The 24,680-nt window shown below is 50.5% G+C and overlaps 1 protein-coding gene across 1 annotated transcript; it reads right to left on the bottom strand.

Moving 5' to 3' along the window:
- Positions 1-9,493: 9,493 nt before the first annotated feature.
- On the bottom strand, positions 9,494-23,152 carry TMEM230 (transmembrane protein 230). The gene is made up of 4 exons (XM_073559494.1): positions 22,998-23,152; positions 13,264-13,399; positions 11,540-11,662; positions 9,494-10,596 (listed from the first exon to the last, which is right to left on the bottom strand). The coding sequence occupies exons 2-4, from the start codon at positions 13,357-13,359 to the stop codon at positions 10,456-10,458; spliced, it is 360 nt and encodes a 119-aa protein (XP_073415595.1). The 5' UTR covers positions 13,360-13,399; positions 22,998-23,152; the 3' UTR covers positions 9,494-10,455.
- Between the last annotated feature and the right edge of the window lie 1,528 nt (positions 23,153-24,680).

Genomic DNA, 24,680 nt, shown 5'->3' with positions numbered 1-24,680 from the left:
AGATCTAATTTTTAGTCTACTACTAACTCTGCTGTTATTATTTCTAAATTTCTAGACTTTCATCTTCTTGCAGTTCTCTCTCTCTATATATATATGTGTATGTATTAGCGTGATGACCCTACTGAACCTCCACCACTGCCCTGCCGAGAGCTGCACCATAAAACAGTGTAAGGAGACCCACGTGTCTTCCCCCTGCACAGACCCACAGTACACCCCCTACAGAGCCCTTATGTTCTCCCCTTGCACAGCCCCCCTCCCCCGTGTACCCCCCTGCACAGCCCCTCCATGTCCTCCCCTACACAGCCTCCCCATGTACCCCCCAGCACAGCCCCCCATGTCCTCCCTTGCACAGCCCCCCATGTCCTCCCCTACACAGCTTCCCCATGTACCCCCCTGCACAGTCCCCCAAGACCCTCCTACAGAGCCCCCCCATGTCCTCCCCTGCACAGCCCCCCATGTCCTCCCCCTACAGAGCCCCCTCATGTCCTCTCCCTACAGAACCCCCCCATGTCCTCCCCCTACAGAGCCCCCTCATGTCCTCTCCCTACAGAGCCCCCCCATGTCCTCCCCCTACAGAGCCCCCCCATGTCCTCCTCTGCACAGCCCCCCATGTCCTCTCCCTACAGAGCCCCCCCATGTCCTCCTCTGCACAGCCCCCCATGTCCTCTCCCTACAGAGCCCCCCCATGTCCTCCCCTGCACAGCCCCCCCATGTCCTCCCCCTACAGAGCCCCCTCATGTCCTCTCCCTACAGAGCCCCCCCATGTCCTCCCCCTACAGAGCCCCCTCATGTCCTCTCCCTACAGAGCCCCCCATGTCCTACCCCTACAGAGCCCCCCCATGTCCTCCTCTGCACAGCCCCCCATGTCCTCTCCCTACAGAGCCCCCCCATGTCCTCCTCTGCACAGCCCCCCATGTCCTCTCCCTACAGAGCCCCCCATGTCCTCCTCTGCACAGCCCCCCATGTCCTCTCCCTACAGAGCCCCCCATGTCCTCCTCTGCACAGCCCCCCATGTCCTCTCCCTACAGAGCCCAACTCTTTTGCATAATATCAGCTATATGAAGATGTAGGCAATCCAACTCCAAGGATTAGGGAGCCTCAACTTTAGAATTAGTAAATGGGGGAGAGGGAGTAATTACCTAGATGCCGCCCCCTGTAGCATAACATTACATGATGGAATGAAATTCAAGGGGCAATCACATACCGCGGTGTCTCCCTCCCCTCACAGACATCACGGGCAGGCTGGGCAGCGCTTCCCGCCGTCCCCCTCAATCACCGGCTCCTGTGTCCCGGGATCATCCGCTCCTCCTGCGTCACCTCAGCCACACGCCACGTGTTCTTCTGGCAGCTCCGACCGAACAACCAGCCCCGAGCGGCCAACACCTCCGCCCAGCCCCGGCTCAGGAGCGGAAAGCAGCCGGGGCTCCGAGTCCGAGTCCAGCAAGGCAGTGGCGTAGAAGGTAGAAAGCGCCTGCACTGTGCCTCCACGGAGTCCGCGCTGTTCTCCCAGTCAGAGGAGAGGAATTGAATTGCTACTGCCGCGCCGCCCCCACACACGTGCCGCCTGGGGCGGACCGCCCCCCCCCGCCCCGCCACTGTCGTGGCCCCACGCTCGGTTCATTCCAATGTGGCAGTTGCCTTGCCTGCGCAAATGTTCTGCGCTGCTCCACATTCCAGTCCTCTGATGGTAAGAAAACATTTGACATTTGGCACAGAATCACATGTATTACAGCAAATGTGATCTATTATGCCACCTGTGGCTGTGCAAAAATTTGCATTGGACTGACATCTAGAGAGCTCAGACTGCGGGTGCGGGAGCATGTGCGGGACATTTGCGCGGCCAAGTTTGCGGCCGATCCCTCTTTATTGAAAACTATCCCACGCCACTTTTTCCAATATCACAATTGTGAACCCTCCAGCTTTAAGGTTAGAGGGATAGATTGCATACATCTTGGCGTTAGAGGTGGTGATTATAAAAAGATTTTGGCACAGGTCGAAGCGAAATGGATAGTTACTCTGGGTACCATGACCCCCGCTGGCCTCAATGAATCCCTTACCTTCTCTTCGTTTCTCTGACCTCTTTTTCTGGGCCCTCTCGGAATATGTCTGTCCGGGCGCTAGGTGTTCTTACTGATATGTTAATTTTATTATCATTGGTCTCCCTTTGTGACCCCATATCCGGGTAGTTTTTGTATCTTTTGTAGTTTTGTTTTTAATCACTAATATTTTTTCTTTTTAATTTTTATGTTCATTAGTTGGACCTCAGACACTCCTGTTTCCTCCGGATCCATTACTCATCGTGGCCAATGTTCTGCAAATTTCCTGAGAAAATTGTCTTCCTTGTCATCTATGTTGCGAAAAATGGTGTATTTTTGTAATATTGTTATATTTTTTCTTTTTTTGCATTTTGGTACATTTTAAATTAATATGCCTGTATGCTTATATATGTCATCCCATGCACTGTGCACTTTCATTATGCTATACGTGTAGGCTCCATATTGTGTATGTAGTACATATTCTCATATGATGTTTTTTCTCAGGGTTAATGTTTGTGGTCATTATCATTAGTTTAACCCGTGATGTCTCTATTTATATATATATTGCTTCACACATGATGCTGTTTGTGAATAGGCTATCTCTAGTTACATGTCATGTTCATATGACACCCCTCATTGGGTTAAATCTTCTGTGGCCATTGCTGCTATGGTTACCATTATTGCTGTGTGCGCGTGCGCTGTGCTCGCGGGCCCGGTGAGTGCAGGGGGCGTCTCACATATCCCTCGCGCGCTCTCTGGGAAATCCCCTTTCCCTCGGCGCGTGCGCCCGGGGATCTGACGCCTTCCTGCTTCCCCTGGGCCCTGTGATGCGCAGTGCGCGTGCGCCGCTTCCAGCGTTACCATTGGTGCAGCGGCTATCAGCTGATTCAGTCACATGTGCTTCTAAGGTCCTTCTATACAATCTGCAGATACTCCCCTTGAGAAAGCGGTACGGTGTGCACGCGAAACGTGCGTTGGGGTTCTTTACCCGGTCCTGGGGTCTTGTCTATTGCCCTTTACATCTCTGGTGAGTTTCTTCTTTCGCTCTTTTATTTTGGCACTGGTTCTTATGAGACGTCTTCAGCGCAGCTAGCCTAATTACAGCTTTTACCTGCACATGCACATTGCTACTTGCTTACGCCTCATGTGTGTATTGCCACATATGCCTCAATTATCTACAGCTTTGAGTTCTCTCCTTGCATTTACACCTCTTTGTAATGTTATATATTGGTCATTAACCCCTCATTAGGTGTTAAATACATTTTTGGGCATTGACTTTCTCCCAGTGACGCACCTGGATTATTCTGCTATGGCCTCGTTATTTTTACATCTGTAATTGTTGTCAGTCCTGATTATTTACTTAATAAAAATGGAATTCTTTTAGACTTTTTTGCCTACTAGCTCTTGTTTCTCCATACACATATTCATTTTTATATATAGATATACGGTACTTGGAATATTACAATTTCTTCAATTCCTGTGCAAATGCTAAACATAAACACCGTTATTCACTTTCACCTAAAGTTCCACTTTTGTTATTTTAACAAAGAAAAATGCAGAATGCAAAAACTATTCCATAAGACAGGTGTTTTACATTTAACGCACTTTGTTGTTGAAATCTGAATTCCTCACCTGTATGAATCAGACTATACCGATCATTAATATTGGGATTCAGCACAGTCTTCAGAAGGCAGTAAGGGGTTATCCAGGACTAAATATATTTTTTTTTACTATGGGCTTAAGAAATAACATGCAGGTAGTTGTTAACTACCTGCCTGTTGTACCCGGCTCCATTATCTGCTGGCACAGACTGCTCCTGCTGGCGATTCACCAGCTTCTACTAATGTCACTGACATACCGCTCTGCTCAGTTGACGTGGTTTGACTGCTGACATTGTGCTGATTGGCAGCCGGGTTCCCACTGCCTAATTGCTGGGAGCCAATTGTCAATCAGCACGACGTCAGCAGTCAGACCCCATCAACAGAAAATTCATGCCCAAAAGAAATTGTATGCAGAGAAAAATGTATATAACATTTTATTAGATAATCAATTGCAAAAGATGCTAATAGTGAATGGCAGCATAAAGACACCCAACCCCCCCCCCCCCCCCGAGAATCCTGTGAGCCACACCCACTTGTAAACATGACTATGCAGGCGTACGGCAGGTCTAAAAATGCAGAATTCTCAGTGGAGAGGCAGAAATAGAAGAGCGAAACCGGTACTCTTGATCGGGCGGTAGGTTCCCTTTAAGCATGTTTAGTCACAGGGTCATGGAATTTGCATCCCCAGCTTTCTGTGCCCTAGATCCTGGTGTAATATAGAAAGGGATCAAAAGATTAATGAGAAAATCCAATCTGCATTTAATTGACAGAAACTGCAGTGAGTTGTCCCTGTTGTACTTAGCTTTCATAAATTTAAAATTTGAGTAAATTAATTATACATAAAACAGGAAGAACTGTTTCCAACAAACCACTCGAAGCTTGTTCTGAAAAATCATCTACAACTCAACATTAGTTAAGTTACCATATGAAAGCTGTTCACAAACACACAAACAGTGGATATGGAAAGTATTCAGACCCCTCAAAGGACATGTACAATATCTAAACTGGCATGCGTGTATGGTTCTGTATGTGTGTCTGGTTCTGTACAGTGGGTACGGAAAGTATTCAGACTCCTTTAAATTTTTCACTCTTTGTTTCATTGCAGCCATTTGGTAATTCAAAAAAGTTCATTTTTTTCTCATTAATGTACACTCTGCACCCCATCTTGACTGAAAAAACAGAATTGTAGAACTTTTTGCAAATTTATTAAAAAAGAACTGAAATATCACATGGTCATAAGTATTCAGACCCTTTGCTCAGACACTCATATTTTAGTCGCATGCTGTCCATTTCCTTGTGCTCCTCCTTGAGATGGTTCTACTCCTTCACTGGAGTCCAGCTGTGTTTAATTAAACTGATAGGACTTGATTTGTAAAAGCACACACCTGTCTATATAAGACCTCACAGCTCACAGTGCATGTCAGACCAAATAAGAATCATGAGGTCAAAGGAACTGGCCAAGGAGCTCAGAGACAGAATTGTGGCAAGGCACACACCTATCTATATAAGACCTCATGGCTTTTATTTAGTTAATATTTCGCTATTTACTTTATTCATTTTGGAATCTTTCCTTTGTTCAGCACACTACTCTTCTTGTAGCTAATTCACACTCTGCTCTGCCCTTCGGTTCTTTAGGAGGAAAGCAAAGCAAGTTGACGGCCTTTTAAGCAGGTTAGGCAAGAGTTGCCATCTCTACCCACAGGAGCCACTAGGGACTGCAGAGTCAGGATATCTAGTCTGTACCGGAACCTGCAGTTGTAGTTTTTAGTGTATAACCTACAATATTTTTTTGTGAGATACACAGGCATAGCTACGCAAGAAGCTGTTAAGAGCATTCAGTGTGAACAGCCTTCGAGTGGGGGCGCCATTACATTATCTTACGGTGCCAACCTCTGGAGTCTAGCAGTGACAAACCAGGGTCAGAGTAGGGCTTTTACCAGTCTGAACAGAGATTCAGGTATTTGTCCCCCTGATTTGTACACTATCTATATGCAGTCATAACAAGGCCAAGCTAAGCCGTGAGACAGTAGGCCAAGCAAAGTCATGAGGCATCAGGCCAAGCCAAGTGGAATGAGGTACAGTTGTGGCCAAAAGTATTGACACCCCTGCAATTCTGTCAGATAATACTCAGTTTCTTCCTGAAAATGATTGCAATCACAAATTCTTTGGCATTATTATCTTCATTTAATTTGTCTTAAATGAAAAAACACAAAAAGAATTGTCCTAAAGCCAAATTGAATATAATTCCACACCAAACATAACAAAGAGGGTGGACAAAAGTATTGGCACTGGTCGAAAAATCATGTGATGCTTCTCTAATTTGTGTAATTAACAGCACCTGTAACTTACCTGTGGCACCTAACAGGTGTTGGCAATAACTAAATCACACTTGCAGCCAGTTGATATGGATTAAAGTTGACTCAACCTCTGTCCTGTGTCCTTGTGTGTACCACATTGAGCATGGAGAAAAGAAAGAAGACCAAAGAACTGTCTGAGGACTTGAGAAACCAAATTGTGAGGAAGCATGAGCAATCTCAAGGCTACAAGTCCATCTCCAAAGACCTGAATGTTCCTGTGTCTACCGTGCGCAGTGTCATCAAGAAGTTTAAAGCCCATGGCACTGTGGCTAGCCTCCCTAGATGTGGCCGGAAAAGAAAAATTGACAAGAGATTTCAACGCAAGATTGTGCGGATGTTGGATAAAGAACCTCGACTAACATCCAAACAAGTTCAAGCTGCCCTGCATTCCGAGTGTACAACAGTGTCAACCCATACTATCCGTCGGAATCTGAAAGAAAAGGGACTGTATGGTAGGAGACCCAGGAAGACCCCACTTCTTACCCCGAGACATAAAAAAGCCAGGCTGGAGTTTGCCAAAACTTACCTGAAAAAGCCTAAAACGTTTTGGAAGAATGTTCTCTGGTCAGATGAGACAAAAGTAGCGCTTTTTGGGCAAAGGCACCAGCATAGAGTTTACAGGAGAAAAAAAGAGGCATTCAAAGAAAAGAACACGGTCCCTACAGTCAAACATGGCGGAGGTTCCCTGATGTTTTGGGGTTGCTTTGCTGCCTCTGGCAATGGACTGCTTGACCGTGTGCATGGCATTATGAAGTCTGAAGACTACCAACAAATTTTGCAGCATAATGTAGGGCCCAGTGTGAGAAAGCTGGGTCTCCCTCAGAGATCATGGGTCTTCCAGCAGGACAATGACCCAAAACACACTTCAAAAAGCACTAGAAAATGGTTTGAGAGAAAGCACTGGAGACTTCTAAGGTGGCCAGCAATGAGTCCAGACCTGAATCCCGTAGAACACCTGTGGACAGATCTAAAAATGGCAGTTTGGAGAAGGCACCCTTCAAATATCAGGGACCTGGGGCAGTTTGCCAAAGAAGAATGGTCTAAAATTCCAGCAGAGCATTGTAAGAAACTCATTGATGGTTACCGGAAGCGGTTGGTCGCAGTTATTTTGGCTAATGGTTGTGCAACCAAGTATTAGGCTGAAGGTGCAAATACTTTTGTCTGGCCCATTTTTGGAGTTTTGTGTGAAATGATCAATGTTTTGCTTTCTGCTTCATTCTCTTTTGTGTTTTTTCATTTAACACAAACTAAATGAAGATAATACCAAAGAATTTGTGTTTGCAATCATTTTCAGGAAGAAACTGAGTATTATCTGACAGAATTGCAGGGGTGTCAATACTTTTGGCCACAACTGTAGCAGGGCAAGCTTTGAGGTAGCAGGTCAAGCCAAGTGGCAAAAGGAAACCAACTCCGTTGAAGGAGCCGGAGCAGTTTTGCCATGAGGAATGGGCAAAAATCCCAGTGGCAAGACGTGGAAAACTCATAGCGACTTGCAGCTGTAATTGTCGCAAAAGGAGGTTCTGCAAAAGTACGTACTTTTTTTTTTTTTTTTTGGGGGGGGGGGGTGAATAGTTATGCACAATGAAGTTTTCAGCTATTTTGTCATTTTTGTTGTTTGCTTCACAATAAAAAGAAAACCAAATGTTTACAGCTGTAGGCATGGGCATGTTCTCTACATTCACTAAAGCAAACCAGCAAAAAACAAAAACAACAGTGAAATTCCAAGTTATGAGTTTGCAAAACACAAAAAATGCCAAGGAGGTGAATACTTTCACAAGCTACTGTCTTATTATTATAGCGCCATTTATTCCATGGCGCTTTACATGTGAAAAGGGGTATACATAATAAAAAACAAGTACAGTAATCTTAAACGATACAAGTCACGACTGGTACAGGAGGAGAGAGGACCCTGCCCGCGAGGGCTCACAATCTATAAGAGATGGGTGAGGATACAGTAGGCGACGGGAGAGCTGGTCGTGCAGTGGTTTGGTGGATCGGTGGTTACTGCAGGTTGTAGGCTTGAGGGGAAGAGGTACGTCTTCAGGTTGTTTTTGAAGGTTTCCACGGTAGGTGAGAGTCTGATATGTTGCGGTAGAGTTCCAGAGTAGGGGGGATGCACTGGAGAAATCTTGTATGGGATTGTGGGAAGAGGAGATAAGAGGGGAGTAGAGGAGATCTTGTGAGGATTGAAGGTTGTGTGCAGGTAAGTACTGCGAGACGAGGTCACAGGCTGTGGATGGCTTTGTATGTCATGGTTAGAGTTTTGAATTGGAGTCTTTGGGTAATGGGGAGCCAGTGCAGGGATTGACAAATGGGAGAGGCCAGGGAGTAGTGGGGGACAGGTGGATTAGTCGGGCAGCAGAGTTTAGAATAGATTGGAGGGGTGCGAGAGTGTTGAAGGGGAGGCCACAGAGCAGGAGGTTGCAGTAGTCAAGGCGGGAGATGATGAGGGCATGGACTAGGGTTTTTGCAGATTCTTGGTTGAGGAATGTACGGATCCAGGAAATATTTTTTAGTTGAAGTCGGGAGAAAGTGGAAAGGGTTTGGATATGTGGTTTGAAGGAGAGATCGGTGTCAAGGATTACCCTGAGGCAGCGAGCTTGTGGGACTGGGGAGAATGAGCAGTCGTTTACTTTAATGGATAGGTCTGTTGTGGCGGGGGGAGGTCGAGTGAGATGGGAAAAGATGAGTTCTGTTTTGTCTATATTAAGTTTTAGAATTCTAGCGGAGAAGGATGAAATAGCAGACAGACATTGCGGGATTCTGGTTAGCAGCGAGGTGATATCTGGTACAGAGATGTAGATCTGTGTGTCGTCTGCATAGAGTTGATACTGAAAGCCGTGAGAGTCTATGAGCTGTCCCAGGCCAAAGGTGTAGATGGAGAAGAGCAGAGGCCCAACTTGGCTAACATATTTAGTGCAATTTTTACTGGAGGCCGGTCAGTCACAGGCCCCACGTGTCTCTGTGCCAAGGACAGGAAATTGCTGAAGCAGGAATTTGTCTTTTTATTTGCTCTTGGCTTCCTGTCCAGCTTTAAGAGTCAGATCCTCTCCCACTGGTGCGTGGTCATGGAAAAAAGGAAATTAAAATAATAAACTTACATGTTCTTATTAATATTTTCAGGCAGACCTATATATAAATCCGCTCAGCTTCTTTTATACTATGTCTGCAGATCTGACAGCATGTCTAATGTGACAGATTCCCTTTAAATTTTAGTGTCTATTCATTGTGCCCCTCGTCCTCCAGTCAATGCCTTCAATCAATATTTAGAAACGTACAGAATGCAGAATATATTCTCTGCAACCCACAAGTCACATGTTGCCGGCTTCCTCATTCTTAACCCGGGCTACGAGATAAAAGGGAAGTATCTGTCACAAGAATGAAAAGACGTCTCCACGAATATTGGAATACGACCACAAACAGCTTATGTTTAGGGAAACTGAAATGTTTAGCCCTGATTTAAGAACCGTCAGATAAAGAACACACACACATTCATGGATCTTACTAATATCATTTATTTAAACTAAAAAAAATATATATATTCAGGAACATTTAACAAAACCAAATGCAAATGAAATATGTGGACGTTACCCACAAGGACCAGTCATCCCCAGTACAATGAGAGCTGGAAAGTGACTGTTCTGCTCCACATGTACAATAGTTTTACCCATTGCGCTATGTTTTGGATTACAAAGTGAGACCGGCGCCACGATATTTAGTGAACTGCACCTGACCAGCATGAAACATAATCTTATACCATAAATCATGGCGTTCCTCCGGTTGGGTGGGTAAGTCTTCCCATAGTATTTGCCAATTCTGGTTCTATTGCTGAAGCACTTAGAAAAGTATGGAAGCTGTAAGAAGGGCCTAAATAGAAATAAAAAGTAAGAAGAGGCTGATCTGGGATGATTCTCTGACAAGTAAATGTTGATTTCATATTCGTTTCCACATTATTATTGTATGTATTTGATACTGAACAGGATGTTTAGAGACTTTTCAAGGACACAGCTGATAAAGGAAAAATGCTCGTCTGACCGGCCTTGTCTAATATCCAATGATTACCATTCATTAGCTAGAAGACGCCTCTGCTTGCTTTACTATATGTCTTCCATGTGCAGGAGATTGACATTGTGTAAGCAGATATTTTGGTGTAAGCAACGTCAAAATCATCTGGAGACCATAAACCTTCTCCATTACACTAATCGCTGGCCACATTTCTTCCCAATGTGCTAAAGAAATCATTCCTTTCACGTCTTATCACAGCTAGTAGTTTGTAAGACATGACGATAAGACGAGGGCGCTCGTTATACACTAGTAAGAGGTAAAAAGCCACGCCGCCAGCCTATCCTGCAGTCACAAGGTATATACATGGATGTGCCAGGCGTCGTCTTCAGCTGCCCCCACCGGTGGTGCCCAGGTAGGGCAGGATCCTCTGTGCCGCCCCAATGGCCACAGAACGGATCAGTCGTCAAAGTCCGGGATGTCATCGTAGGAGTAACCTCTGTAGCCTTTGGATGCGTAGTATGCGATCCGGAGGTGATAAAAGCCAGGCAGGAAAACCAGGATCCCGATGATCAGCACAGGTATGGCGCGCTCATTGCCCTGGAATAACAGAAACCAGGATCAGAATTGGCATCATCACCAACATCCTAGTCATAATCTAAAAATTCAGGCTGCAGCTTAAAGGGGCTATACAGTGTGTCTGCACAAAGCATGACCGTACGCCTCTCATTAATGAAACCCAATTACAAAAGTAATTTTTTGGCCCAAATACATATATTTACATTAAGATAAACTGTCCCCAAAGGTGGACAACCCCTTTAAGATAACTTCCTTAAAGAAGCCTTCCCATCAGTATTTTTTCTCTCTAAAGTATATGTGTGTAGTGTCAGTGTGTTAATATATTCGCCTACCACCATCTTCTCAGGCGTCCAACGTCGTTCTGATCCTCTTCTCAGTGACGTTACCGCTCTGAAGACTGTCTAGGACAGGCTGCGCTCTGCGTGACCCAGAAATGACTTTTACAATGTAAGTCTATGGAGCATCACAACGAGACTCTATAGGCTTACAATGTAACAGAGACTTCCGATCACACGCGGAGCATAGCGTGACCTGGAGCGTCTGAAGAGTGGTGACGTCACTGAGAAGAGGAGCAGAACGACGCTGGATCCCAGACAAGGCGGTGGTATGTGACACAGGTTTAGAGAATAAAAAAAGTTTGATTTTTTTTTTTTTTTAAAAAAAGGCTTTCGAACACTTTAATATTAGTGACCTATCTCCATAGGTGATGGGTATCCGCTCAGAGGGGTCTGACTATCATCTACACTGACTTATGAACAGGCCGTGAACGGTACGGCAGCTCCCTCCCTTTCAGAAGGCTTGGAGAACGCTGTCATATTCAGGGCTGCGGCACAATATTCAGGGCTGCGGCACAATATTCAGGGCTGTGCTAGTTCTTAAGACCCCTTCAGCCAGTTGATCTGTGGGGGAGCCGGGAGATGGACCCATGTAGAGTCAACAAACAGGTGATTGAGAGACAACTTACCCCACTGCCAATGTGCCCGGTAAGCAGGAGAGACCCAATCACAATCAACAAAGTGCCAATTAAGAACAGGATGGTGGCCAAAGCTATGGCCTTGTATGGAATTTTTGGAGGACTTCTCTTAAACTGCAAAAAAAAATACATATAGATTTTTAGAAATCAGGACTGTCTGCCCTGAAAATCTTATAAATGAAAACACGCGGGATATGCATGACAGTCATTGGCGCTATCCCACTACTGCAATTGTTTTGCATTGTTCCGCTCAGTGCTGCTTATTACTATAGAGCTTCCAGGTCTTCTCAGCGACAGCTTTTATCTGAATCTGTCTGCACATTTAGCCATTTTGGCTAATGGATGGTTTTACTTGGCACCAGTAATATTTCTACTTGTCTGCAGCCTTATTGTACATTATTAGCAGCTTGCGCCATCTAGTGGTAATAGCACAACACTTCAATCAAAATGACAGATTGATGTGGTAGGATGAAGACCTGAGAGACCGGACAGGACAGGGTGAGTTCGCTCCGACCATCTTCCAAGGAAATAGGATAGAGGAGGTTACTTCCAACATGTCGATCCTTGTAAAATGTTAGGAGACAATATGGCTACGATCTGTGAACCTGTTCAAAATTCAAAGGATCGACCAACAAGTATGGTAAATGAATGATCAGCTACCTGGTGACATGTATACAACCAAAGATACCTTACATCGGTGCGTGATATGGGACTGTGCTAAATAACAGAAAAAATGGAAAGAAATGTTCTAATTCCTGCAATAAAAAAGGGGAAAATATAGTGGAGTACGGCGGTGGCAAATGTATTATATCCTTGTGCGCACAAAATTTGCGCCAATCCCGTCAGCTATAAGGTGGGTCATCTCAGTAAGGGATTTGTAGGGTATGACCTCACGTCATGATCGCTGAGCGACCGACCTCAGGAACACCTCACCATTAATGCTGGGAATAGGGGGGCTGCACCACCCTCACATATTTTCCTCTACATGTTTTTTCCTCTCACTGGCTGCAGAGCCGCTTCTTTCAGTGAAATAGGGCTTACTGTAGCTCTCTGTGCAGCCAAAGGACCTCGCGCCTTACTGTGAAGGGAAAAGACCGTTAAAGGGGATGTCCACTACTCGGACAGCCCCCTTCTCAATTCCAATGATTCCCCCTTTATAAAATATTAACACCTATATCCACCTCCTGTGCTGGCGCCGTTCCACCGGGGTTGGCACTGGCTCTGCCGGGGATCGTGTGACATTGTTATGTCAAGTGATCCCTGCGGCCAGTCAGTGATGCCTTCACTCTTCCCTCCTACGGACAAATCACATACATCCAGATGAAATGAGAGCTGCTGCTGCTCTCACTTCCTACAGATGTCAACTACGTTCGTAGAAAAGTGAAGCCAGCACTGACTGACCACAGGGATCGCATGACATAATAATGTCACAAGGTCCCCGGGAGAGCCAGTGCCCAACACCGCTGGAATGATATCGGAGGTGAGTATATGTGTTCTTAATTCACAAGGTGGAAACATAGGGATTGATAAAGCGCCATCCAAGTGGTAAGAAGGAGTCATCCGAGTACTGGACAACCCCTTTAAGGAGAGTTATGCGGCCTGTTTATTCTTCTTATTTGTGGGGGGACTCAGAGCAAGGTACCATCCTTTAGTAAGATGAGAATAACCCTTTACAGAGGCTTGGTGACAATAACATTAGTTGTATAGTCTCTTACCTGAAGGTCAATGTACCCGTCATCGGTATCGGAAAGCTTGGAGTACTTCACCTTGCTGTTTGGCATTGCTGCAGCATTGCTGCGTGAGGGCATCATAGCATATATCACTTGGCAGACACCGAAAAGAATCTAAATGCTAAGAAAACATGAAGACAAAATATATGAAATGTATGTAACAACTAATATTCTTTAAAAGGGGTTGAGAAAATGAAGGATGCGCCATCCGGTGCTGAAAGTACGAAGCTTTACTACAAGCTAAACGTATGGCACCACTATCAAAGGATGAAGAGCTCTGGCCGACCCCGTGCGCCCAGACACTGCACAGAGAATGATCGGCATGTAATGTGCGGGGTCTTCATGGTACACGAGGCCACAAAGTTGCATCCTGTGATACCCAGGCCAATAGTGATCAGGTGATGGCGGTCCCATGCTGCACAAAAATCAGAGGCGGAAACCGAGCTGTGGTGCAGACTGTCAGGAATATCAATTTATGCTACTACTGTTACTAAGAGGTAAAATCCGTGCTCAGGGGTGAAGCTGCAGGACACGAGCGTCACAATCTGCCGCAAACACAGCAGGATTTGGTGTAATTCTCACTGCTGCAGAAATCCAGCAGTCCCATGTAACATAAGATCAAGGGTTCTCACGGCTGGAGATACAGGTGCTCTGTGGTTTTTCTCTAGGGAAAACTACTGCAGGAAATAATAGGTGACGTTCCCACGATCAGCTTATGATATGCTATTCGGTTACTTGCAATTTTCATTGCGTTTTTATAGTGTTTTTCACGCTGCGGTTTTTGCCTCATGATGCTATATTCATGTTATAAATAAAGCCGCTTTGTTTTGGATACTTCCCAGTATTTGGCTCTTTAAAACTTTATTGATATAGTCATGTGCGAATCACATGCGGTTTTTTGTTACCAGTGCGGAGAGGCATGTGCATTTTTGACCTGCGGATTATCCGCATCTAAAGCAAGTACCGGTACATGGGAAAAGTCTGCAGAAAAAACTCAGCGTCGTGCAAGAGAAACTGACATTTTGGGGTTCGGAAATGTGCACGGCAAGTCAGTTTATGCTGAGTTAAAAAAAAAAAAAAAAAAAAATCACAGTGGCTACGATATCACTATAAATCCCATCTACTCTGCTGGAATTGTAGGACGCTGCACTTCTGACTCCGTGAAAATACACAGCGTCCAAACATCATGGTGGGCGCACAGCCTAGCAGCAGAGCGGCCGTCTACCCTCAGAGCTATTACCTCATAGTGGGTGCACAGCTTAGCAGCAGAGCGGCCGTCTACCCTCAGAGCTATTACCTCATAGTGTGTGCACAGCTTAGCAGCAGAGCGGCCGTCTACCCTCAGAGCCATTTCCTCATGGTGGGTGCACAGCTTAGCAGCAGAGCGGCCGTCTACCCTCAGAGCCATTTCCTCATGGTGGGCGCACAGCCTAGCAGCAGAGCGGCCATCTACCCTCAGAGCAATTACCTCATGGTGGGCGCACAGCCTAGCAGTAGAGCAGCAGTCTACCCTCAGAGATATTACCGCATGGTGGGCGCACAGCCTAGCACTGGAGTGGCCGTCTACCCTCAGAGCTATTACCTCATGGTGGGCGCACAGCCTAGCAGTAGAGCGGCCGTCTACCTTCAGAGCTATTACCTCATGGTGGGCGCACAGCCTAGCAGCAGAGCGGCCATCTACCCTCAGAGCTATTACCTCACGGTAGGCGCACAGCCTAGCAGTAGAGCGGCCGTCTACCCTCAGAGCTATTACCTCATAGCGGGCGCACAGCCTAGCAGCAGAGCGGCCGTCTTCCCTCAGAGCTATTACCTCATGGTGGGCGCACAGCCTAGCAGCAGAGCGGCCGTCTACCCTCAGAGCTATTACCTCAAGGTAGGCGCACAGCCTAGCACTAGAGCGGCCGTCTACCCTCAGAGCTATTACCTCATGGTGGGCGCACAGCCTAGCAGCAGAGCAGCCGTCTACCCTCAGAGCTATTACCTCATGGTGGGCACACAGCCTAGCAGCAGAGCGGCTGTCTACTCTCAGAGCTATTACCTCATGGTGGGCGCACAGCCTAGCAGCAGAGCGGCTGTCTACTCTCAGAGCTATTACCTCATGGTGGGCGCACAGCCTAGCAGCAGAGCGGCCGTCTACCCTCAGAGCTATTACCTCATGGTGGGCGCACAGCCTAGCAGCAGAGCGGCTGTCTACTCTCAGAGCTATTACCTCATGGTGGGCACACAGCCTAGCAGCAGAGCGGCCGTCTACCCTCAGAGCCAATACCTCATGGTGGGCGCACAGCCTAGCAGCAGAGCGGCCGTCTACCCTCAGAGCCAATACCTCATGGTGGGCGCACAGCCTAGCAGTAGAGCGGTCGTCTACCCTCAGAGCTCTTACCTCATGGTGGGCGCACAGCCTAGCAGCAGAGCGGCCATCTACCCTCAGAGCTATTACCTCATGGTGGGCGCACAGCCTAGCAGCAGAGCGGCCGTCTACCCTCAGAGCTATTACCCCATCATGGGCGCACAGCCTAGCAGCAGAGCGGCCGTCTACCCTCAGAGCCATTACCTAATGGTGGGCGCACAGCATAGCAGGAGAGCGGCCATCTACCCTCAGAGCTATTACCTCATGGTGGGCGCACAGCCTAGCAGCAGAGCGGCCGTCTACCCTCAGAGCCATTACCTCATGGTGGGTGCACAGCCTAGCAGTAGAGCGGCCGTCTACCCTCAGAGGCATTACCTAATAGTGGGCGCACAGCATAGCAGGAGAGCGGCCATCTACCCTCAGAGCTACTACCTCATGGTGGGCGCGCAGCCTAGCAGCAGAGCGGCCGTCTACCCTCAGAGCTATTACCTCATGGTGTGCGCACAGCCTAGCAGCAGAGCGGCCGTCTACCCTCAGAGCTATTACCTCATGGTGGGCGCACAGCCTAGCAGCAGAGCGGCCGTCTACCCTCAGAGCTATTACCTTATGGTGGGCGCACAGCCTAGCAGCAGAGCGGCAGTCTACCCTCAGAGCTATTACCTAATGGTGGGCGCACAGCATAGCAGGAGAGCGGCCGTCTACCCTCAGAGCTATTACCTCATGGTGGGCGCACAGCCTAGCAGCAGATCGGCCGTCTACCCTCAGAGCTATTACCTCGTGGTGGGCGCACAGCCTAGCAGGAGAGCGGCCATCTACCCTCAGAGCTATTACCTCATGGTGGGCGCACAGCCTAGCAGCAGTGCGGCCGTCTACCCTCAGAGCTATTACCTCATGGTGGACGTACAGCCTAGCAGCAGAGTGGCCGTCTACCCTCAGAGCTATTACCTCATGGTGGGCGCACAGCCTAGCAGCAGAGCGGCCGTCTACCCTCAGAGCTATTATCTAATGGTGGGTGCACAGCCTAGCAGGAGAGCGGCCATCTAACCTCAGAGCTATTACCTCATGGTGGGCGCACAGCTTAGCAGGAGAGCGGCCATCTACCCTCAGCGCTATTACCTCATGGTGGGCGCACAACCTAGCAGCAGAGCGGCCGTCTACCCTCAGAGCTATTACCTTATGGTGGGCGCACAGCATAGCAGGAGAGCGGCCGTCTACCCTCAGAGCTTATAACCTCATGGTGGGCGCACAGCCTAGCAGTAAAGAAGCCGTCTACCCTCAGAGCTATTACCTCATGGTGGGAGCACAGCCTAGCAGCAGAGCGTCCGTCTACCCTCAGAGCCATTACTTTATTTTTACTTAAATCAATGTAATTGGGGCTGAATATCATTACTGCATTTGGGGTCATCAGTTTGCCACGATGGTCTGATGAGGAGTATTCATCTCTTATCTCTTCAGAACCCTCCCCCTCCGATTTGTCACCACGTCACAGTTTAATGTGCAGATAAACAACGAACCAAACTGAGCTATGAAACCCGACTGCAAAAATTAATTTAGCCCCAAAGAAAAAAAAAATATCCCCAAAGGTGAGCAACCCTTTAATACAATAGGCAAATATATCATACGTGAGAAAGGAACCTGCTGTCTGCAATTGCCCTCAGACTACTGTAATGGAAAAGCTCCTTTATAATGGTCTATTACATAAATTTCTAGGATGTCACTAGGTTACATCATTACGTCACAACCTATAGGGTCTTTCTCGGCCCCCGCCTCCAGGTGGTGGTACAAAAAACTATACTATGGCCAAGTCAGAGGAACTGATGTGCTGCGTGCAGGTTGATGGTCAGGGCGGTGCTGCGTACATGCTGATGGTCAGGGAGGTGCCGCGTAGAGGCTGATGGTCAGGGTAGTGCTGCGTGGAGACAGGTGGTCAGGGCCAGTGGCGTAACTACAAAGTTATGGGCCCCGGTGCGAACTATCAAATGCCCCCCCCACCATGCCAAAATACACACACGGCTCCGCGCACCCCGTACACACACGTCTCCGCTCCGCGCACCCCGTACACACACGGCTCCGCTCCGTGCACCCCGTACACACACGGCTCCACTCCGCACAACTCCTACACTCGCAGCTCCGCACACCTCGTACACACACGGCTCCGCACACCTCGTGCACAAACGGCTCCGCTCCGCACACCTCGTGCACAAACGGGGAGGGCTAGGATGGGGTGCATGGGGGGGGGGGGGGCGTGGTGGCTCAGGGCAGTGCAGGAAGAATAGCGGGGGGGTGTCAAGAATGGGACTATCCCGCGAGAATCAGGATGGTAGGGAGATATCATGGTCTGACCTGCCGGACCCCTGACTCCCCCCGGGCCCGGTCACAGCGGCGACTGCTGCGATAGTGATAGTTACGGTGATGCGTACAGACTGAGGGTCAGGGAGGTGCTGCGTACAGGCTGATGGTCACGGTAGTGCTGCGTACAGGCTGATGGTCAGGGAGGTGCTACGTACAGGCTGATGATCAGGGTGGTGCTGCGTACAGGCTGATGGTCAGGGTGGTGCTGCGTACAGGCTGATGGTCAGGGTGGTGCTGCGTACAGGCTGATGGTCAGGGTGGTGCTGCGTACAGGCTGATGGTCAGGGTGGTGCTGCGTACAGGCTGATGGTCAGGGTGGTGCTGCGTACAGGCTGATGGTCAGGGTGGTGCTGCGTACAGGCCGATGGTCAGGGTGGTGCTGCGTACAGGCTGATGGTCAGGGTGGTGCTGCGTACAGGCTGATGGTCAGGGTGGTGCTGCGTATATTTCTTTCAGGGTGCAGTTGGGCCCAAATGGTTCTGCAAACTTGTGGCCTCTGTTCACATGGGATGCATTCTAGTTGGCACTGGGCAGCCCCCCTATATGGTGTTACTAAGAGGCTGTGAACCATATGCTCTGCATTCCCTGTGTGAACACTGCCACATGCGGATTATTTCTTCTGCACTGGTGTAACACACGGCCAATCCCTGATTGTAGGCTGGCTAGTTCATTTGGTATTTATGCACCTGTGCAGCTGCCATTTTACTTGGGTCCGCTGCACCTTGCATTAGTGCAGATGCATATAGGCCTGTCTGGCTCGTATCTGAATTTTTTGGAGGATTTTTTCCTCTTTTTGAGGTTTGCTGCGTACAGGCGGATGGTGAGGGAGGTGCTGTGTACAGGCTGATTGTATGGGTGGTGCTGTGTACAGGCTGATGGTCAGGGTGGTGCTGTGTACAGGCTGATGGTCAGGGTGGTGCTGTGTACAGGCTGATGGTCAGGGTGGTGCTGTGTACAGGCTGATGGTCAGGGAGGTCCTGTGTACAGGCTGATGGTCAGGGAGGTCCTGTGTACAGGCTGATGGTCAGGGAGGTGCTGTGTACAGGCTGATGGTGAGGGTGGTGCTGAGTACAGGCTGATGGTCAGGGAGGTGCTGTGTACAGGCTAATGGTGAGGGTGGTGCTGAGTACAGGCTGATGGTCAGGGTGGTGCTGTGTACAGGCTGATGGTCAGGGAGGTGCTGTGTACAGGCTGATGGTCAGGGAGGTGCTGTGTACAGGCTGATGGTGAGGGTGGTGCTGAGTACAGGCTGATGGTCAGGGAGGTGCTGTGTACAGGCTGATGGTGAGGGTGGAGCTGTGTACAGGCTGATGGTCAGGGTGGTGCTGTGTACAGGCTGATGGTCAGGGAGGAGCTGTGTACAGGCTGATGGTCAGGGAGGAGCTGTGTACAGGCTGATGGTCAGGGTGGTGCTGTGTACAGGCTGATGGTCAGGGAGGTGCTGTGTACAGGCCGATGGTCAGGGAGGTGCTGTGTACAGGCCGATGGTCAGGGAGGAGCTGTGTACAGGCCGATGGTCAGGGTGGTGCTGTGTACAGGCCGATGGTCAGGGTGGTGCTGTGTACAGGCCGATGGTCAGGGTGGTGCTGTGTACAGGCCGATGGTCAGGGAGGAGCTGTGTACAGGCCGATGGTCAGGGTGGTGCTGTGTACAGGCCGATGGTCAGGGTGGTGCTGTGTACAGGCCGATGGTCAGGGTGGTGCTGTGTACAGGCCGATGGTCAGGGTGGTGCTGTGTACAGGCCGATGGTCAGGGTGGTGCTGTGTACAGGCCGATGGTCAGGGAGGTGCTGTGTACAGGCCGATGGTCAGGGAGGTGCTGTGTACAGGCCGATGGTCAGGGAGGTGCTGTGTACAGGCCGATGGTCAGGGAGGTGCTGTGTACAGGCCGATGGTCAGGGTGGTGCTGTGTACAGGCCGATGGTCAGGGTGGTGCTGTGTACAGGCCGATGGTCAGGGTGGTGCTGTGTACAGGCCGATGGTCAGGGTGGTGCTGTGTACAGGCCGATGGTCAGGGAGGTGCTGTGTACAGGCCGATGGTCAGGGAGGTGCTGTGTACAGGCCGATGGTCAGGGAGGTGCTGTGTACAGGCCGATGGTCAGGGAGGTGCTGTGTACAGGCCGATGGTCAGGGAGGTGCTGTGTACAGGCCGATGGTCAGGGAGGTGCTGTGTACAGGCCGATGGTCAGGGAGGTGCTGTGTACAGGCCGATGGTCAGGGAGGTGCTGTGTACAGGCCGATGGTCAGGGTGGTGCTGGGTACAGGCCGATGGTCAGGGTGGTGCTGGGTACAGGCCGATGGTCAGGGAGGTGCTGGGTACAGGCTGATGGTCAGGGTGGTGCTGGGTACAGGCTGATGGTCAGGGTGGTGCTGGGTACAGGCTGATGGTCAGGGAGGTGCTGGGTACAGGCTGATGGTCAGGGAGGTGCTGGGTACAGGCTGATGGTCAGGGAGGTGCTGGGTACAGGCTGATGGTCAGGGAGGTGCTGGGTACAGGCTGATGGTCAGGGGGGTGCTGTGTACAGGCTGATGGTCAGGGGGGTGCTGTGTACAGGCTGATGGTCAGGGAGGTGCTGGGTACAGGCTGATGGTCAGGGGGGTGCTGTGTACAGGCTGATGGTCAGGGGGGTGCTGTGTACAGGCTGATGGTCAGGGAGGTGCTGTGTACAGGCTGATGGTCAGGGAGGTGCTGTGTACAGGCTGATGGTCAGGGGGGTGCTGTGTACAGGCTGATGGTCAGGGAGGTGCTGGGTACAGGCTGATGGTCAGGGGGGTGCTGTGTACAGGCTGATGGTCAGGGGGGTGCTGTGTACAGGCCGATGGTCAGGGTGGTGCTGTGTACAGGCCGATGGTCAGGGGGGTGCTGTGTACAGGCCGATGGTCAGGGGGGTGCTGTGTACAGGCCGATGGTCAGGGTGGTGCTGTGTACAGGCCGATGGTCAGGGAGGTGCTGTGTACAGGCCGATGGTCAGGGAGGTGCTGTGTACAGGCCGATGGTCAGGGAGGTGCTGTGTACAGGCCGATGGTCAGGGTGGTGCTGTGTACAGGCCGATGGTCAGGGTGGTGCTGTGTACAGGCCGATGGTCAGGGTGGTGCTGTGTACAGGCCGATGGTCAGGGTGGTGCTGTGTACAGGCCGATGGTCAGGGTGGTGCTGTGTACAGGCCGATGGTCAGGGAGGTGCTGTGTACAGGCCGATGGTCAGGGAGGTGCTGTGTACAGGCCGATGGTCAGGGAGGTGCTGTGTACAGGCCGATGGTCAGGGAGGTGCTGTGTACAGGCCGATGGTCAGGGAGGTGCTGTGTACAGGCCGATGGTCAGGGAGGTGCTGTGTACAGGCCGATGGTCAGGGTGGTGCTGTGTACAGGCCGATGGTCAGGGTGGTGCTGTGCACAGGCCGATGGTCAGGGTGGTGCTGTGCACAGGCCGATGGTCAGGGAGGTGCTGTGTACAGGCCGATGGTCAGGGAGGTGCTGTGTACAGGCCGATGGTCAGGGAGGTGCTGTGTACAGGCCGATGGTCAGGGAGGTGCTGTGTACAGGCCGATGGTCAGGGAGGTGCTGTGTACAGGCCGATGGTCAGGGAGGTGCTGTGTACAGGCCGATGGTCAGGGTGGTGCTGGGTACAGGCCGATGGTCAGGGAGGTGCTGGGTACAGGCCGATGGTCAGGGTGGTGCTGGGTACAGGCTGATGGTCAGGGAGGTGCTGGGTACAGGCTGATGGTCAGGGTGGTGCTGGGTACAGGCTGATGGTCAGGGTGGTGCTGGGTACAGGCTGATGGTCAGGGAGGTGCTGGGTACAGGCTGATGGTCAGGGAGGTGCTGGGTACAGGCTGATGGTCAGGGAGGTGCTGTGTACAGGCTGATGGTCAGGGGGGTGCTGTGTACAGGCTGATGGTCAGGGAGGTGCTGGGTACAGGCTGATGGTCAGGGGGGTGCTGTGTACAGGCTGATGGTCAGGGAGGTGCTGTGTACAGGCTGATGGTCATGGAGGTGCTGTGTACAGGCTGATGGTCAGGGGGGTGCTGTGTACAGGCTGATGGTCAGGGGGGTGCTGGGTACAGGCTGATGGTCAGGGGGGTGCTGTGTACAGGCTGATGGTCAGGGGGGTGCTGTGTACAGGCTGATGGTCAGGGGGGTGCTGTGTACAGGCTGATGGTCAGGGTGGTGCTGTGTACAGGCTGATGGTCAGGGAGGTGCTGTGTACAGGCTGATGGTCAGGGAGGTGCTGTGTACAGGCCGATGGTCAGGGAGGTGCTGGGTACAGGCTGATGGTCAGGGGGGTGCTGGGTACAGGCTGATGGTCAGGGGGGTGCTGTGTACAGGCTGATGGTCAGGGAGGTGCTGTGTACAGGCTGATGGTCAGGGAGGTGCTGTGTACAGGCCGATGGTCAGGGAGGTGCTGTGTACAGGCCGATGGTCAGGGAGGTGCTGGGTACAGGCTGATGGTCAGGGAGGTGCTGTGTACAGGCCGATGGTCAGGGAGGTGCTGGGTACAGGCTGATGGTCAGGGGGGTGCTGTGTACAGGCTGATGGTCAGGGGGGTGCTGTGTACAGGCTGATGGTCAGGGGGGTGCTGTGTACAGGCTGATGGTCAGGGGGGTGCTGTGTACAGGCTGATGGTCAGGGGGGTGCTGTGTACAGGCCGATGGTCAGGGGGGTGCTGTGCATAGGAAGGAAGCATTAGAGGGAGACACTGCTTCGCCTTCATCCTCAGGATCATTGGGGTCTCTAACGTCAGACCCCCAGCTGTCACGTAGTAATTGCATATCCTCACAGTGGAAACCTCCCCATTCCTCACACGCAGCAGTCAGGAGTGGGGGCTACCCCTGCCCATGTACAGATGTGTGACAATAGCTGGCAATGACCAGAGCTGCTGTTAGGCCCCAGGTCTGTACATCAGTAGTAAGCACTGGCCCCAGGCACTGAGGTGCGGCCGGAGACTGGAAGGGCAGGTGACTACGGAGCCCCGCAGAGGACACACAGGACGCGCTCACTGCTGCTCTCCCACAAGCCAAGCTACCTGATTCGTGAAGCCATAGTGCGCAGCAAACCTCCGGGTAATGGTACTGCTGGCGGGAAGTGGGGTAGACACGATCATGTGATCAGTCACGTGTGTAGGAGGCGCTGCCGGGATTGGTGCAGAAAATTGAACTGTGATTTTCTGCGTCTGTCAGTTTCACTAAGCTTTATTAGCAGCAGGGAGAACTTTTATGCACAGTGCACAAGAAAGTCCAGCAGAGGGCAGCATCACCCCTGGCAACACCCCGAGTAGCGGGGTTTCCTCTGCCAAGCAAAGAATGATTTTTTTTTTTATGGGGTTGTCCACTCTAAAGTGACAGGTGTGCAGTCTCTGTGTGACACACCGCGTGCTGTACGGATTCCTCGGTGTCAGCGTCGGGAGTGACACCGGAGACCGCAGACCTGTCACTTTAGACAGGAGAACCCCTCTAGTCCTCACCCTCACTGCACAGAACATGGCGGCGGTATCACACAGGCTACACCATCACTGGGGTCCAATAAGTTGTAATTTAACCCATAAGTATCTAACGGGAACCTGGCACATTTTTACACCTTTTGATAACGTGTACATTGGGTTCCTACAACCCTTTTCCACACCCAGTGGTTCCCGCACACCCCGAAAACATCTTTTCTTCATGTCCCGTGCTGCATGCAAACCGCGCAAAGAGACCGAGTCAGTAGACCGATCAGCGCCTCCTCAATCCAGGCAGACACTGGGCGATGGACAGGGTTAATAAGGTGGAAATCCCCGACAGCCCTCCATTAAATGCAGTCTGCTTTACATTATATGTATTATATGGGTTGCCCCCGTCCCAGGGCTGTGGGGTACTCGGTACCAGGCCGGTGTCAGGGGAATGTGTCACAGCAGCAGTGACCCGGTCCGTGGCCCTGGGCGCCCAAGTAATGGTGGTTTGTGATATAGTTCATGACGCCACCTGTGGTGTTCGGCAAGGGAGATGTTAAGCCGACGCTGCAGACAGATCCTCTGGGACAGATGGTGTGATGCAGCAATGGTGGTATAGCCCTCCACAGGCAGGGCTGTTGTCCCAGGGCAGTGTAGATGTGGGGACACCTTGATGGTGTAGTGTCTGGCGCAGGGAATGTAGTGCTGGCGGACGCAAGAAGGAATGGAGGACACCAGGGCTTGCAGTTTTACTCACAGTTCTTGGTAACCACTGGTGCCCGCTTCCATGCCGTATCCTCCGGGGCAGAGATTCAACCAACCTCCCGGGCAAGTTAGGCTTCTCCTCTCCAACACTCCGCCAACATATACCTTTCCTGAACGACTCCGCTATTGCGCCTTTTAGTGTGAAGAGCTCCAGTACCGTGGTTACTCTGAAGTTCCTCCTGTCAGATGTTCCTAACAACTCTACTTGTATGACAGACAGCTGTAGCCTCTATCGGGGACTCCTCTCTGAGTCCTGGCTCTCTATTTGGTTGCTGTTGTGCCCCAAGTCTTAGATGGGAGTAGTGCATTTACAGCCAACTACTCCACCGGTGTCTGCTGCAGAACCATAAGTGTCCATACAACCTCAGGGATCGGGCCCCAGCCTTGCGCTGAGAACCTATAGGCAGGGTTCCTCTTCCAACCCACAATTCCTCTCTGTTCTTCTACTCCTTCGTTCCGCGCTGTTCCGTCTCTCTCTTATGGAAGCTTAGGTTGCAGTTCTACATCTTTCTCCTT

This window comes from Dendrobates tinctorius, unplaced genomic scaffold (genome assembly GCF_039654945.1).
Source record: "Dendrobates tinctorius isolate UK_male_01 unplaced genomic scaffold, ASM3965494v1 ptg000272l, whole genome shotgun sequence".
Classification (NCBI taxonomy): Eukaryota; Metazoa; Chordata; class Amphibia; order Anura; family Dendrobatidae; genus Dendrobates; species Dendrobates tinctorius.
The sequence above is the reverse complement of the archived record's forward strand: the minus strand, read 5'-3'. Positions and strand labels throughout refer to the sequence as shown.

Bases quoted from the DNA above. Each gene is read 5' to 3' on its own strand.
- TMEM230 (XM_073559494.1), bottom strand. From the start codon at position 13,359: ATGATGCCCTCACGCAGCAATGCTGCAGCAATGCCAAACAGCAAGGTG. The intron at 11,663-13,263 runs GTAAGAGACTAT...TTTTTTTTGCAG, and splicing joins ACGGGTACATTGACCTTCAG to TTTAAGAGAAGTCCTCCAAA. The intron at 10,597-11,539 runs GTAAGTTGTCTC...CTGTTATTCCAG, and splicing joins CCGGGCACATTGGCAGTGGG to GGCAATGAGCGCGCCATACC.